Source organism: Tamandua tetradactyla, chromosome 2, assembly GCF_023851605.1.
Source record: "Tamandua tetradactyla isolate mTamTet1 chromosome 2, mTamTet1.pri, whole genome shotgun sequence".
NCBI classification, from domain to species: Eukaryota; Metazoa; Chordata; class Mammalia; order Pilosa; family Myrmecophagidae; genus Tamandua; species Tamandua tetradactyla.
The window spans coordinates 179,938,748-179,951,149 of record NC_135328.1 but is presented as its reverse complement, the minus strand read 5'-3'; the positions used below and the strand labels follow the sequence as shown (position 1 = coordinate 179,951,149).

The 12,402-nt window shown below is 57.9% G+C and overlaps 2 protein-coding genes across 10 annotated transcripts in view; one reads left to right on the top strand and one right to left on the bottom strand.

The window, feature by feature from the left end:
- Positions 1–129: 129 nt before the first annotated feature.
- On the top strand, positions 130–4,116 carry CCDC24 (coiled-coil domain containing 24). Of its 7 annotated transcripts, none has more exons than XM_077149951.1 (9): positions 130–288; positions 406–592; positions 901–969; positions 1,083–1,199; positions 1,852–1,929; positions 2,523–2,577; positions 3,018–3,117; positions 3,229–3,307; positions 3,391–4,116. In XM_077149951.1, the coding sequence occupies exons 2-9, from the start codon at positions 453–455 to the stop codon at positions 3,659–3,661; spliced, it is 909 nt and encodes a 302-aa protein (XP_077006066.1). In that variant the 5' UTR covers positions 130–288; positions 406–452; the 3' UTR covers positions 3,662–4,116. The 7 variants fall into 7 exon arrangements, with proteins under 7 accessions (XP_077006066.1, XP_077006060.1, XP_077006061.1 ...); XM_077149945.1 differs by having other exon boundaries at positions 406–578; positions 794–969; positions 3,391–4,115; XM_077149946.1 differs by having other exon boundaries at positions 406–578; positions 794–969; positions 1,855–1,929; positions 3,391–4,108.
- Positions 3,952–12,402, bottom strand: part of SLC6A9 (solute carrier family 6 member 9) — a 32,806-nt gene continuing 24,355 nt past the window's right edge. For 2 of the 3 annotated variants that reach the window (XM_077149936.1, XM_077149937.1), the window contains 9 exons: positions 10,174–10,306; positions 9,820–9,954; positions 9,609–9,712; positions 8,973–9,210; positions 8,749–8,883; positions 8,536–8,635; positions 8,319–8,419; positions 5,342–5,512; positions 3,952–5,227 (listed from right to left, as the gene is read on the bottom strand). In XM_077149936.1, coding sequence (XP_077006051.1) covers positions 5,033–5,227; positions 5,342–5,512; positions 8,319–8,419; positions 8,536–8,635; positions 8,749–8,883; positions 8,973–9,210; positions 9,609–9,712; positions 9,820–9,954; positions 10,174–10,306 — 1,312 coding nt within the window. In that variant the 3' untranslated portion in view covers positions 3,952–5,032. The remainder of the gene's footprint in view (positions 5,228–5,341; positions 5,513–8,318; positions 8,420–8,535; positions 8,636–8,748; positions 8,884–8,972; positions 9,211–9,608; positions 9,713–9,819; positions 9,955–10,173; positions 10,307–12,402) is intronic. The other variant, XM_077149938.1, reaches the window with a different exon arrangement.

Sequence of the window (12,402 nt, the reverse complement as noted above, 5' to 3'; positions counted from 1 at the left end):
TTGGGGCCGGATTCCAGGTGGTTCGCGCTCCCTGGCACCACCACACCCGCTGTGGGTCGAGACTCCACGCTAGCTGGCGCAGCCCGCCCGACCTGGAACGGGCGGGGGCGGGGCCTGAGGGCGCGTCACGGTTTCCCCGGTGACGGCCGCGCTGAAGGGGTGGGGCTGGAGTCCGGGTTCCCGCGGCCCAGTTCCCGGGGGGCCGAGGCCGGGAGCCGTGGCCCCAGAAGGCCTGGCGTAAGCGGGGCAAGAAGGGAGAAAGCGCCGGAGACTGGGGATCTGGATCCGGTAATTCCGGTCGCGGGGACTGGCGGCAGAGCAAGGGTGGGGCTCGGGAGGGGCTGGTGTGGTCTGTGAGGTCAGCGATCTCCCGGTAGTCCAGCGCTCTGACCTGTTGTCCCACAGGTGTGAGGCCAGGGCCGCGCGTCGGAGGGCGGCGGTGCGGGTGGGCCATGCCCCGGGACTCCCGGTCGCTGTGGGAGCTGGTGGAGGAGCACGTTCCGCTCCCGGAGCGGCCCGAAGTGAAGAGGATCCTGGGGGAGGCGGCTGTGGACCTGAGCCTGGAGCTGCGGGCGGAGGTGGGAGTGGGAAGGTGGGCCACACCTCAGATCTGTCTCAGGGCCTGGGGAAACTTCCTTACCGCCTCTGGGTCCCTAGCCCTGTCCTGGAACTCCTTACACAAGTTGTCAGATCTCACTGCTCACCTTTGCCCTCTGCCTATTGACATTCACCTACTCCCCATAACCCACTCCCCTCACTCCCGGGTTGCAAGGTGTCCCAGTTCTCCTTGCAGGTGACATTGCTGCAGGCACTGCTCCGAGAGGCTCGGTCCTCCCAAGCCCCTGACTCCTGCCCCACCTCTGACCCCTGTTCCCTTCTGGCACCATCACCCCTCCTAAGGGACCTCATGCGCCAGGAACTCCAGCAGCTGCTCCAAGCACTACACCAAAAGGCCATCTACGAGGGCAGGTAGGAGCCTCCGACCTCAACCTGGGCCCCTTCCCTAGACATCAGATGGATCACCTTTCCCTGTGGTTTCCTAGAAGGAACCCCTCAGCCTCCTTCATGTGTACCCTCTGCAGGAGCCAAGCCCAGGCTTGGGCCAAGTACAACCCGAGGGTCCTGCGCTTTGCCTTGGGGGAGTCTAGGAGTGATTTGCCAGAACAGGAGATATTCCGAATAAGAGCAGATGAACAAAGGTAAAGTGGTGGTAGGAGAGGAGGGATCTGTCCCAAGGTGGCAGACAGCACCAGCCAACTGGTGGGCCCTTGTTCCATAAGGGGCTCCCAGTTGGGAGCTGGGTGCTTTGCCAGCCATTTGTGGTAGGGATCTACCTGAGGGCTGCAGAAGCCCACCCACCAGCCTTGAGGCAGGCAGGGCTTTCTGGAGAAAGGGGCTGGTTAGATCTGGATCTGGGAACATTAGGAGCAGTTTTCCAGGCAGAAGAAAGCTTTGCAGGAAGAGGAGCACTATATGCAAACATGAGTGGGAGTAAAGAAGGATGGAGGGCTAGGCAAGAGAGAGAAGGAGAGTTGGGGGAGAGGGCAACAAATGGTATTTATAGTCTGGGGACTGAATGAGATAAATGAACAGGAGCTCGAAGCAATATAAAGCAAATAGTGAGCGATGTCCCCATTTGTAGGCAAGGAACCTAAAACTGAGAAAGGATAAGTGATTTGACTGCGGTCACACTCAGCGAGGCGTGGCAGGTTCCAGAGCTCCTATTCTTTATACTTTATTATGTTGCCTTTGTGAGAAAAGATACCACATTGTCTAGAAAAAGTAGCATTTATGTACCCAAGGCCTGGGGTGAGGCACGCTGGGGAGAGTGATGTTGACTTCATCTGCCAGCAGCAGGCACAGGGCCCTCGGTGACATGAAGGACCAACTGAATGTGTCCGACTTCGACCAGGTTGCCAGTCACCTGCGGTGAGGCCCAGGGGCACCTGAGTGGTGGAGACAGGGAGGATGGGAGTTGGGGTGGGACCATGAGAGAGCAGAAGGCAGGTGGCATACCTTGTGGAGAGTCCCATGGGAGGAAGGCTGAGAGATGGAAAGCACATGTGGCTTTTGGAGCCCACTGGTAAGGTTGGTAGCAGGAAGTAGCCAACTGCAGATGCTAGCAGGGGCCATGGCCCTAGGATTTTTATCCTGACATAGTGGGGAACCATAGAAGGGTGTTAAGCAAGGGAAGGGCTGTGGCACGGAGGAGAATGGAGGCAGGAATAGTTGCAGATTCAATGCAATTGTGCAGAAGGAATGATGGAGCCTGCTGGGGTGGGGGTTGTGAGGTAGCAAGGAAAGGACACACCCCGTCCAGGAAGAGGCTGGTAGGGGGCAGAAAGCTGTGCTATGACAGTACCCAGGCAGCAGGGGGCAATGGGGACTGAGAAAGGAGGGGCCAGAGGGGGCTCCTGGGTGAGCCTGCAGGTTGGAGCTGTGTGGAGGGCAAGGCTTCTCTGCTCAACTGAGACACAGACCCATGGCACTGCTTCTGGCTGCCCTACTCCTTGATGTCCCAGGGGCTTCCTGGAGGAGGAGTGTCGCACCTTGGAGAGGGTGATTCACATCCTGCAGGTAAGTTGCAGCCTGGTCCTCCCCTCCTGGAACATCTCTGCTGAGCACAGACACGTGGATGTGTGTGTCTGCATACATATATGCATGGAAAAGTTGTGGGAATCCTGTGTCCATTTCTCGTGTGTGCATATTTCTTGTAAGTGTGGGTGACTCCTGGAAGCCCAGGATTCTGGTTGAGCCCCGAGTTCAGGGTTTAGAATAGCCTGTTGTTTTTCTACCAGGTCTTTGATCTCCTTCCCTTAGCTGAGTTCGGATATAGGACCAGCCACAAGCTCGCTGAACTTGAGCTGGGCTTTTCAGTGGGCAGGTGTTCCCCACTGGGGACTGTCCTCATGGTGATTGGGATGAGGGGGCTGCATGGGCTTGTTCCACAAGCTGTCCTCCTTGCGTCCTGGGCAGTGCCCTGGGGATCCTGGCCTCTGTACCCACCCCTGCCTTAGGCTGGGGCACTGACCCAGATCTGCCCGCAGCGCTGCCTGGAAGAAGAGTACACACAGGCTCCCCAGCCATTCAAAGCAACCCCAGAGCCCACCCTGGAAGGTGAGGACCCTTGAGCAGCCCCAGAGAGCACCCTCGCACCTGCTCCCTGCCCCACCCTTGTGCACTCCTAGATAAGCTGGGCACTGGTGGCTCAGATGTCTTTCCCCTCAGAGCTAAAGGAACAAAAGAAGGTCATGGAACAGGAGCTGCAGGCACCGCTGGGGCCTTCTTGTGTCTCCCCCTGCCACAGGTAAACTGAAGCTTCTGTACGGTCGAGTAGGGGAGGCTGAAGGATGGGCCACTGTCCCCTCATAATTACTCTTTCCTATTTAGGCAGCAGCACTTGAGTAGGCCCCTCCCCCAGGGCACACAGGTGACAGGGGCCTCCACTTGGGGCCTCAGACCCTCTTCTCTTCTCCGTGGGGCTGCTGAAGTTTGGGCTGGGCCTCTCCAGCGCCCCCTGCCTGCACCCCCTGCGCAGTGCTGCCCCCGACCTCGAGGCCCAGCTGCCTCCTGCCGCTGGGGACGGCAGCTTCACTGTAATGCCAGGGAAGGGCCGGCTTCTGCTCCGTCGTCCAGTGTGGCGCCCCAGGCCCCAACTTGAAGAGCTGGTCACAAAACAGGCTTCCCTGCTTCTGCTGGAACTCGCCCCATGTTCTGCTGCCACCTCTCAGGGGCCACGGCCCTGCCAGCCTCCGTTTGCATCTTGAGTGGGCCCTCACCATGACCTCAAGGTCCCTGCCCTCCCCTCTCACCAAGGCCTTGGAATCTGGGGCTGAGGGGCAGGGAATCTTTCCTGACCCTCAAGCTTCCACATAGGCCTGGCAGGCAGAGGTCCCAGCCCAGCCCTGACTCTTGTCCCCCTGGGGGACCCAGACAAAGCACAGCAGCAGCTCAGAGACAGTAATAGAAATTTCATTAAAATCTATGGACTTTAAAATCCTAGTGGTGCACGAATGGGCAGGGATGGGTGGCGCACCGTTATTGCTACAGAGGATTAGAGGTGGCTTGGCCAGGTCTGTCACTGCACAGAGGGGCAGAGAGAACGGACAAACAGACACTGCAGGGATTGGGTGAAGGAGCTCTGGCTCCAGAAAGGGACTGGGGGGCACGCAGCTGGGGCCCTTCGGCACGTGAACGCGGGCAGCACGGTGTGGGGAGACCGGGCCTTTAGCCTGGTGGAGGGAGAGCAAGGGGTATCACGCAGGGTCTCCCCCAGGGCTCTGGGCTCGAACATCCTGCTAAGCAGCCCCCCCATCTCTGTCCCCCTGTCCCCCTTCGGGCAGGCTGCTGGGTCATGAGCTTCTGCTGGCTGGGCCTGACAGCCAGGGCTGGAATGAGGGGCAAAGACCCCAGAGGTGCTGGGTGAGGTGCAGGCAGGCCTGGAAGACAGATTGGGCCCAAGGCTGGGGCAAGGGGATGGCAACCACCAATAATACAGTTTTTACAAAAATAATTACACAGACGAACAGGGCTGGGTGGCACAGCCTGACAAGTAACACTGTGCAGCGTCCCCCACCCCACCCTTCCTTCTGCCCCCAGGTAGGAAGATCCACATTTGCCTGGGCAGAGGCTGGGATCTGTGCTCAGGGCAGGAACACTGTGGTCAGGAGGCTGAAGCCCAAGGAGGGGGTCAGACGGAGGACCCACTCAGAATCTCAGCTCAGGGCAAAGTAGGGGGACATCAGACGCCAAGGAATGCCTGGCAAGAGGCCTCTGGGGACTTGGCCCCAGACCCCTCCAAAGTGCTTTGGGTCCCTCCTCTACCCGCTGCCATCTTGGCATTCAAAGGACCTGTAAACACTGGGGACATGAGCACGAATGACCACGCTAGCAGTGGTGGCCAAGGTGACAGCAGCCGCCCTGGCCAGGGCATGGCAGGAGCAGGTGGGTGACACCTGTCCATCACCCCTCCCCCCAGTCTCTGTGGTAGGAGCACAAGACGGAGGTGGGGCCATTCCCCCCACAGCTGTGCTCATATCCGGGAGTCCTGGAGACGGCCGGAGCCGTTACTGCCCACCATGGGGATCTGGGCCTTGTCTGGGTGCAGTGGCTGGACCTCGAACCCATCTTCAGGGGAGGGGGCTATGGTGGGGGCATAGCGCCCAGTCCGGTGCTCCAGGAGGGCAGGGCCCCAGTCTCTGCTTGGCTTGGTGGCATTTTTCAAACGCTGTATGAGAGGTAGGCATGGAGGGGATGGGTTGGGATGAGAAGGGATCCTTTACCCCCACCCATCCACCTCCCCCCATTTCCCATGGCCACCCAGCCTGCCCCCATCCCTCACCTGGAGGAGGGTGTCCCCATCTGTGCGGCAAAGCTGGAACAGGGCGTAGAATGGGATGCAGAGGACTGAGGACAGAGCCATGAGGAAGCCGATAGCCACGGCCCAGCTTGGATACTGGTAGTGGTTGTAGGTGATGGGCTGGTACTGGATCACCGTGAAGATGAGAATGAACTGCAGGAGGTAGGGGAGGGGTACAGGGTGAGGACTGCCCAGAGCCCCACCCAGGCCTCATTCAGCTGGCCACTTGACCTCTTCAGAGTCACAAACTGGAAAGGGCATTTTGGACGTTTGGGTGGGGACAACTGTCAACACCAGGACACCTGGAGTGGAAGAAGGAGGTATGATATGCTCCATGTCCATATGGTGGACGGGTAGGTCCCATGGACAGGGAGAGGTCTGCCTGCACAGTAGAGAAGCGACCGGGGAACAAACTGCTGCTGCCTTTGGAAGTCAGTCAGCTCTGCTCAAGAACTTGCAATGGCTCCCATGGCCTCCAGAAATAAGGCAAATCCCAGCCTTTGCCACTTTGCCTCACCACATGACTGGCCTCACCTTATCTTTCTGGCCACCTCACCATGTTTCAGCGACACCCTGCATTTTCCACCCTTTCTCCATTTATTCTGGAGAAACCTCTTCTGCACCTCCCTCAGTCATACCCAATGCCAATGTCTTCTCCTTCAAGAACCTCTCTGGTTTTCCCCATCTCCCTCCTTAAAGGGTGTCTCAATGGCATTTTCCATCTGCTTCCCTTTGAGTTTGCCAAATGTTTCCAGTGTTTCGCCAGACCTGGGAGGGGTGGGATTGTATCGGTTTTGGGTCTCCAGTGCCTGGCACAGTCTCATTGGGTGATTTGAACTGACTTGTGAGAGGTGGGGTGTGGGCGCGTGCAGGTGAGGCCCTGCCTGCCTAGGACTGGGGAGATGGTGACATACAGCTTGGGGTGCTTACAGAGGCTAGAGGTGGTGTGTCAGGCTAGGGGCCACACTAGGGAGCCACTTTGGGAGGAGGTGACCGAGAAGGGAAATAAAGCTGGTGACTACAGCAATAGGAAAAAACGAAGGAAGCAGAGGAATGGGCAGGTGGCACACGAGTCTCCCAGCCGGCGGGGTCCGGGTGCCCCGAAGGGCTGGTGTGTGCGTGCCGCAGTTCATCAGGAGGGCTCCGCAGCCTTCCTCCTGAGCCTTCACCTACATCTTGGAGCCCAGAACGCTCCTGCCTTCCTGGTAAGCACATTCTAGAAGGCAAGACCCGCCCCCAACTTGGCGTTTAGAACACAATTCCTGAATGCAACGGATCGTGTTCTAGGTGTGGAAAAATCCTTAATCACTTGGTTGGAGTTAAAAAAGGATGTAGTTGGTCAAAAAGAGCTTTTCGGAAATGCAAAGAAGTAAAGCCCCTAAAGAAAATAGGATAGTCCAAAAACGGGTGTGTCTGTAGAGCCTGGGGCCCTCACCTTCGAGGAATTCCATCCTGGCTTCCTGGGCACAGAGACGTCACGCCCAGACCTGGGCAGCCTTGTAGACCCTTCCCGTGCCCCTCTCCTTGCCTGCCTCCTGCACATCGCGGCAGGTATCCCCAGGTCTCTCCCCAGCGCTGCAGCCCTGAGTGCGAGAAGCACACTCCCTCATAGCTGCGGAGGCTGAGAGTCCCTGCAGGGCAAGGCCTGGGCCTGGGCCTGAGCCACGTCCCCCCAGGGGCACGGCACTTGGCGGCAGGCAGTGGTGCCTGCCGTCATTTGCCTCCCACTCCTTCCAGGAGACTTCCGCTCCTCTTGTTTCAAACTTGGGCCAGTGGCCAGAGCTGGTGCCTGTGCCAGGCTCAGGGACTAGCCCACATCCCATGGGGAGGCCACAGCCCTCCAGGGGCCTTCAGAAACGTGAGCCAAAGAGGAAGTCCAGTGCAGAGCTCCTTGCAGCTCCGACGATTTGGAGCTAGAACAAATGGCTAGAACATGCTCTGGACAGTGCCCTTGTCACGGGGCTGATGCCTCCGGCTCACTCAGAGGCGACCCTGCCTCCTCTCCATGGCATGATCATTATTAGACTATCAAACCTTCTTCACCCTGAACATAAAGGACAAAATTGAATTTTTTTTTAGCCAATGGACCATTCTTTGTTCCTGTAGAATCATTTCCAGCACAGCACTGGCACAGCACAGAGGCTCCAGAGTGGGCTGCCTGCTTCCATTTGTGGCTCTGCCGCTTATTAGCTGTGCAACCTTGGGTCAATGAGGTAACTTCTCTGTGCTTCAGTTTCCTCATGTGTAAAGTGGGGATAACAACTTTACCTTGGAAAATTGGTATTATACGAGCTCACATGTTAATAGAGTACAGGAAGTCACTCGTGGATTGCGTACTCAATCAATCTTGGGCACTTGGATGGATTTCCTTTCATGGCAGGAATTCCCTCCACCAGTTCTGCTTCCTGATGGGAGTTTCCCGGCTGCTGAATACTCGTGGGAACTGGGAACTCCCCTCCCGAGTCAATCCACTTCACTGACCCAGAGCTGGCATTTGACTCCTACAACCTGCTTCCACAAGTCCTGGGCCTACTTCAGCCCACATATCCCCAGCACCTGTTCTGTGAGGAATCTGAGGAGCCCGGTGAGGCAACCACGCGAGCATTAGTATCAGTAGTGACTCCTGAGGCCCCTCCGGGGATGCCAGGGAGGGGGGCTAACTCACGCAGCAGCTGCCAGCCCAGTCTCCCTGCTTCCGAGGCCGGGCCATGGATTCAGTGAAATACAGGCCTCTCTATTCGTCCCTAACTCAAGGCTGGGGCTGGGGTGGTTCTGAGCCTCCACCCACTCATCTGCCTCCACCAAGCCTTCTCCCTCAGGCCCCCAGGGGCCAGAGCTGTGTGTCTGGAGTCCTCAGGGGGAGATGGGCAGGCTCCGGCCCTCCCTCCACTGGTTCCCAAGAGAAGGACCCTCGGCGAAGGGGAGGCAGGGGAAGGGAGGGGCCCGCCAAGAGACTCACGAAGATGATAGCTGGGGAAACAAAGCGCCAGCAGATCTGGAAGAAGAGGGGTGGTGGGAATCCCAGCATCATCTGGATGTCCTGGAAGTAGTTCCGATGTCCTGGGGAGCGAGGAGGTCAGTGGGCCTGTTTGGCCTCGCGGCACAGGGCAGGCAGGCCAGAAGCTGGGGGATGGGGTGGTGAGAAAGGGGCAGCTCGCCCAGATTCGGCCACTTACCGTAGATGTACATGATGGTCATGCACATGATGCAGGAAATGACGACCAAGGAGAAGCTAGCCGCGTAGTTGTCCATCAGCAGCAGCCAGTAAATGCCTGCCTGTGGGCCAGCAGGCTGCTGAAGCCGGGAGGTGCCCACAGCCCAGGCACCCCCCGACCCGTCATCCCTTGACACCCTGGCTTCGCAGGCCCAGCCGTTCTCTCCGTTCCTACCTGGCTGGTGAGAGGAATGCCCAGCAGGAAGCCAGCCACAGCCACACCCAAGGTCACATAGGTCTTTTTCTGCAGGATCCACTCGTTACCCACCTCATCCACGATGGCCGTGACCAGCGTCTCTAGGAGGCAGAACTGTAGGAGACAAAGGTCACGGCGGGGGCCCGACTGCGGCCCCTGCCCACTCCGTCCCTCGGCAGCCGCCCCCCTGCCGCCCCCAGTACCTGAGTGCCCAGCCCCAGCAGGATGAGCATGAAGAAAAAGAGCAGGGACCAGAGCGGGGAGATGGGCAGCAGCGTGAGGGCCTCAGGGTAAGCCACAAAGGCCAGGCCGGGCCCGTGGTCGGCCACGCGGGACACGTCCACACCCAGGTGGTTGGCCATGAAGCCGAGGATGGAGAAGATGACAAAGCCGGCATAGACGCTGGTGGCGCAGTTGGTGATGCTGATGATGACGCTGTCCCTGGCAGGGGGGGAAATCAGTCAGACGTCAGGAGACCCAGCTTGCTTCCCTCACCCCACTTGGCGCCAAGGGCAAACCTGGAGACAAGGGAAGTTCTGGAGACAAAGGCATCCCTCAGCCCATTCTTTGGTCTGCTCGGGGCCTTTTTAAAGAAGCCCAGGACCCTGAGTCCTCACAGCCCTCCCCGCCGGGGCGTGGCTTTCCCCTTCCTTCTTCTCTCTCCTGCCACAGCTTCTCTCTCCGTTATCCAAGGGCTCAGTTCAGACTCAAGGTTCCCAAAGCCCGAGTGGGAAGGGGCGGGCCCTGTGGGCCAGGCTGGGCCTGCGCTGGAGCCCGCTGGGTCTGAGGGAGCTGGGATCGGGCTGCAGAAAGGGCAGGGCTGGCGAGGAGAGCCTCACCGGTAACAGTTGTTGTGGAACTTGTTGTAGGAAGCCATGGTGATGAGCCCCCCCCAGGCGCAGCCGAGCGAGTAGAAGATCTGGGAGGCGGCATCCCCCCACACCTGCAGGGAGGGGTGGGCGGGCGAGGGGCTGGGCTCAGAGGCAGGCGCATCCCCCCCCCACCCCGGCCCCTTCCCCTGCCCCTTTCAGCACCCCCTCCACACCCCACCTTGGCCTCCAGGATCTTGTCCCACTGAGGGGTCAGGTAGTACATGATGCCGGCGAAGGCTCCTTCCAGGGTCACGCCACGGACAAACAGGATGGTCAGCACCACATAGGGGAAGGTGGCCGTGAAGTACACCACCTGGATGCAGATGGGCTCCTGCTCACGCTGCCTCTGGGCTCTTTCCCTCCCCAAGGCATGACCTCCCTGGCCTCTAGGGCACCGCTGGCCATCCTGTCTCTCATCCCTTCCCACGGCCCTTCATAGCCCCTCTTCCCCCAACCCCCCACAGCCCGGACAGGGGAGGCCGGATCTTTTTGGTGGGGGGTGGGGAGAGCCTGTCGGGGGAAGGGTACTTGCTTTCCCCGAAGACTTGACTCCACGGATGAGGCAGAGAAAGACGACCACCCAAGAGACGCCGAGGCAGCCAAGGAGGGGCAGCCGCACCTCCCCAAAGTTCCCGATGTCGTCAGATAGCTTCAGCACGTACAGCCTGGGGAGGGGGAGACCCTGTCATTGAGGGCCAGCCAGTGACACATTCCGAGGCCCAGGGCCCTGAACACCCAAACCTCCTGATTCTTACAAGGTCCCAGCAGCCAGCTGGCAGGAGATGGGAGCCACTGCGAGGCTGAGTCCCAACGGGCCCAGCTGCCTCTGCCTGCTGTGGCCCCTGGGGCCTGACACAAGTCAACAGAGCTGCAGTTTCGCCCAGAATCTTCAAAGGCTCCTGGAGGCTACACCTGAGCCCGGGGCCAGCCTCCTCAGACCCTGGGGTCCGAAGGTCTCCCTGTTACGGCTCAGGGCCACCCACAGTACCTCACTTGTGCATTTCTCCCTGCAGGAATGCCCTCACCTCCAGATATCCTATCAGGTGCCACCTCCTCCAGGAAGCGTTCAGTGAGCATTGTGTGCTTTCTGTGTGAGGCAGGCAGCAGAGTGCCAAGTCCAGACTGGAGTTTCTAGGGCCTGCAGGCCTAGGCTCGAATCTGGTCCCTCCCCTCTGTGTGGTTCTGATGGCACTCTGCCATGCCAGCTGTGCTCTTTCATTCCCCCTGACACTGATTGAGCACCTACTCTGTGCCAGGTGCTGGGCATACAGACCTGCATGAAGCATCATCCCAGCCTTCAGGGGAGAGAGCTTAGGAAGGGAAGCAGGATTGCTCTGGGTGGGAAGGCCCAGCACAGAGGTGAACCCAAGGTGCTGTGGGCAATGTAAGGAGGGCTATCAATCCCTGAAGAAGGAAGCTTGAGGCATGGGGAGAAGGTGGGTGAAGAGGAGTGGAGGGGATGCCAGCTGAAGGAGCAGCACACAGCGGGGCAGGGAGTCATGAAACAGCACGGCCCAGTCTGGGCAGGTCAGGCATCTTGGTAAGACTGGAACAGAGGATGAGGGGAGAGGAAGAGAGGAGGCTGAGGCTGGAGGGATAGGAAGGGACCTGATCACAAGAAAACATGAAGCCAAAGCTGAGAAGTTTAGACTTTTATCCCAACAGCAATGGGAAGGCTCTGAATGGTTTTAAGTCCAGGAATGACAAGATCAGGACTGTGTTTTCATAAGAGCACTCTAATGATCTCTTCTTGGCTCCGAACCCTGCGGTAGCTCCCATTTCTTGCCATGGAAAAGCCAAAGTCCTTTCAGTGGATACAAACGTCTGTGTGATCCACTGGCCCCTGTCCCTCCGATCCCCTCTAACTCTCCCCTTTGCTCACTGCTCCAGCTCCCCCAGCCTCCTTGCTGTTCTTTAAATGCACCAGGTATGCTCCCACCTCAGGGCCTTTGCACTTACTCTTCCCTCTGTCTGGAATTCTCTCTCCCCAGATTATCCACATGCGGAGATGAAATCTGAGTGGTCACACAGGGCTCTGCACTTAGAAGGACTCCAAGCTGGATTTAATGCTCTGCCATTGTCGTCTTGAAATTCTCAATAATATTTGAAAAAGGGACCCTGCATTTTCATTTTGCATGGGGCCCCCACAAATTACGTGGCTCCCTCCTTCCTCACTTCCTGCAGGACTTAAGTGTCCTCCTCTCAGAGGGACCCTGACTGGCTACAAGGTTTAAAATTACAGTGCCCTACCCTCACCCCTGGCCCCGGCCCCCCACTTTTTACTTCTTTCTCGGCTGGGTTTTCCCCCACAGCACAAATCTCCTTCTATCCTACTGTGTATTTCACCTATTTGGGGTTTTTTCTCTTTTCTTTTCTTTTTTTCACTTGTTTGTTTTGTTTGTCATGTGTCCTCTCTAAGGGCATGGTTTTTTGTGTGTGTTTTGCTCACTACAACATCCCCCATCTCTAGCATAATGCCTGGCATAGAGTAGATACTCAATAGAAATCAGTTGAATGAATGAACGGTGGTCAATAGGTTGGAAGCTGAAAAGGGAATGAGGGAGAACCTGGAGAGACACAAGTTTGGTTGTCTAGGCTAGAAGTGATGAGTAAGAGACAATCTGTTGAGCCTCAGTTTTCTTATCTGTAAATTGGGAATAACAACAACAGGCTGAGGATAACACATAGATAAAATTAAGTAAATGCAGGTTCCCTTCCTTCCCCTCTTACAGCCAGTACCTCTCAGCATAGCTCCCATTCA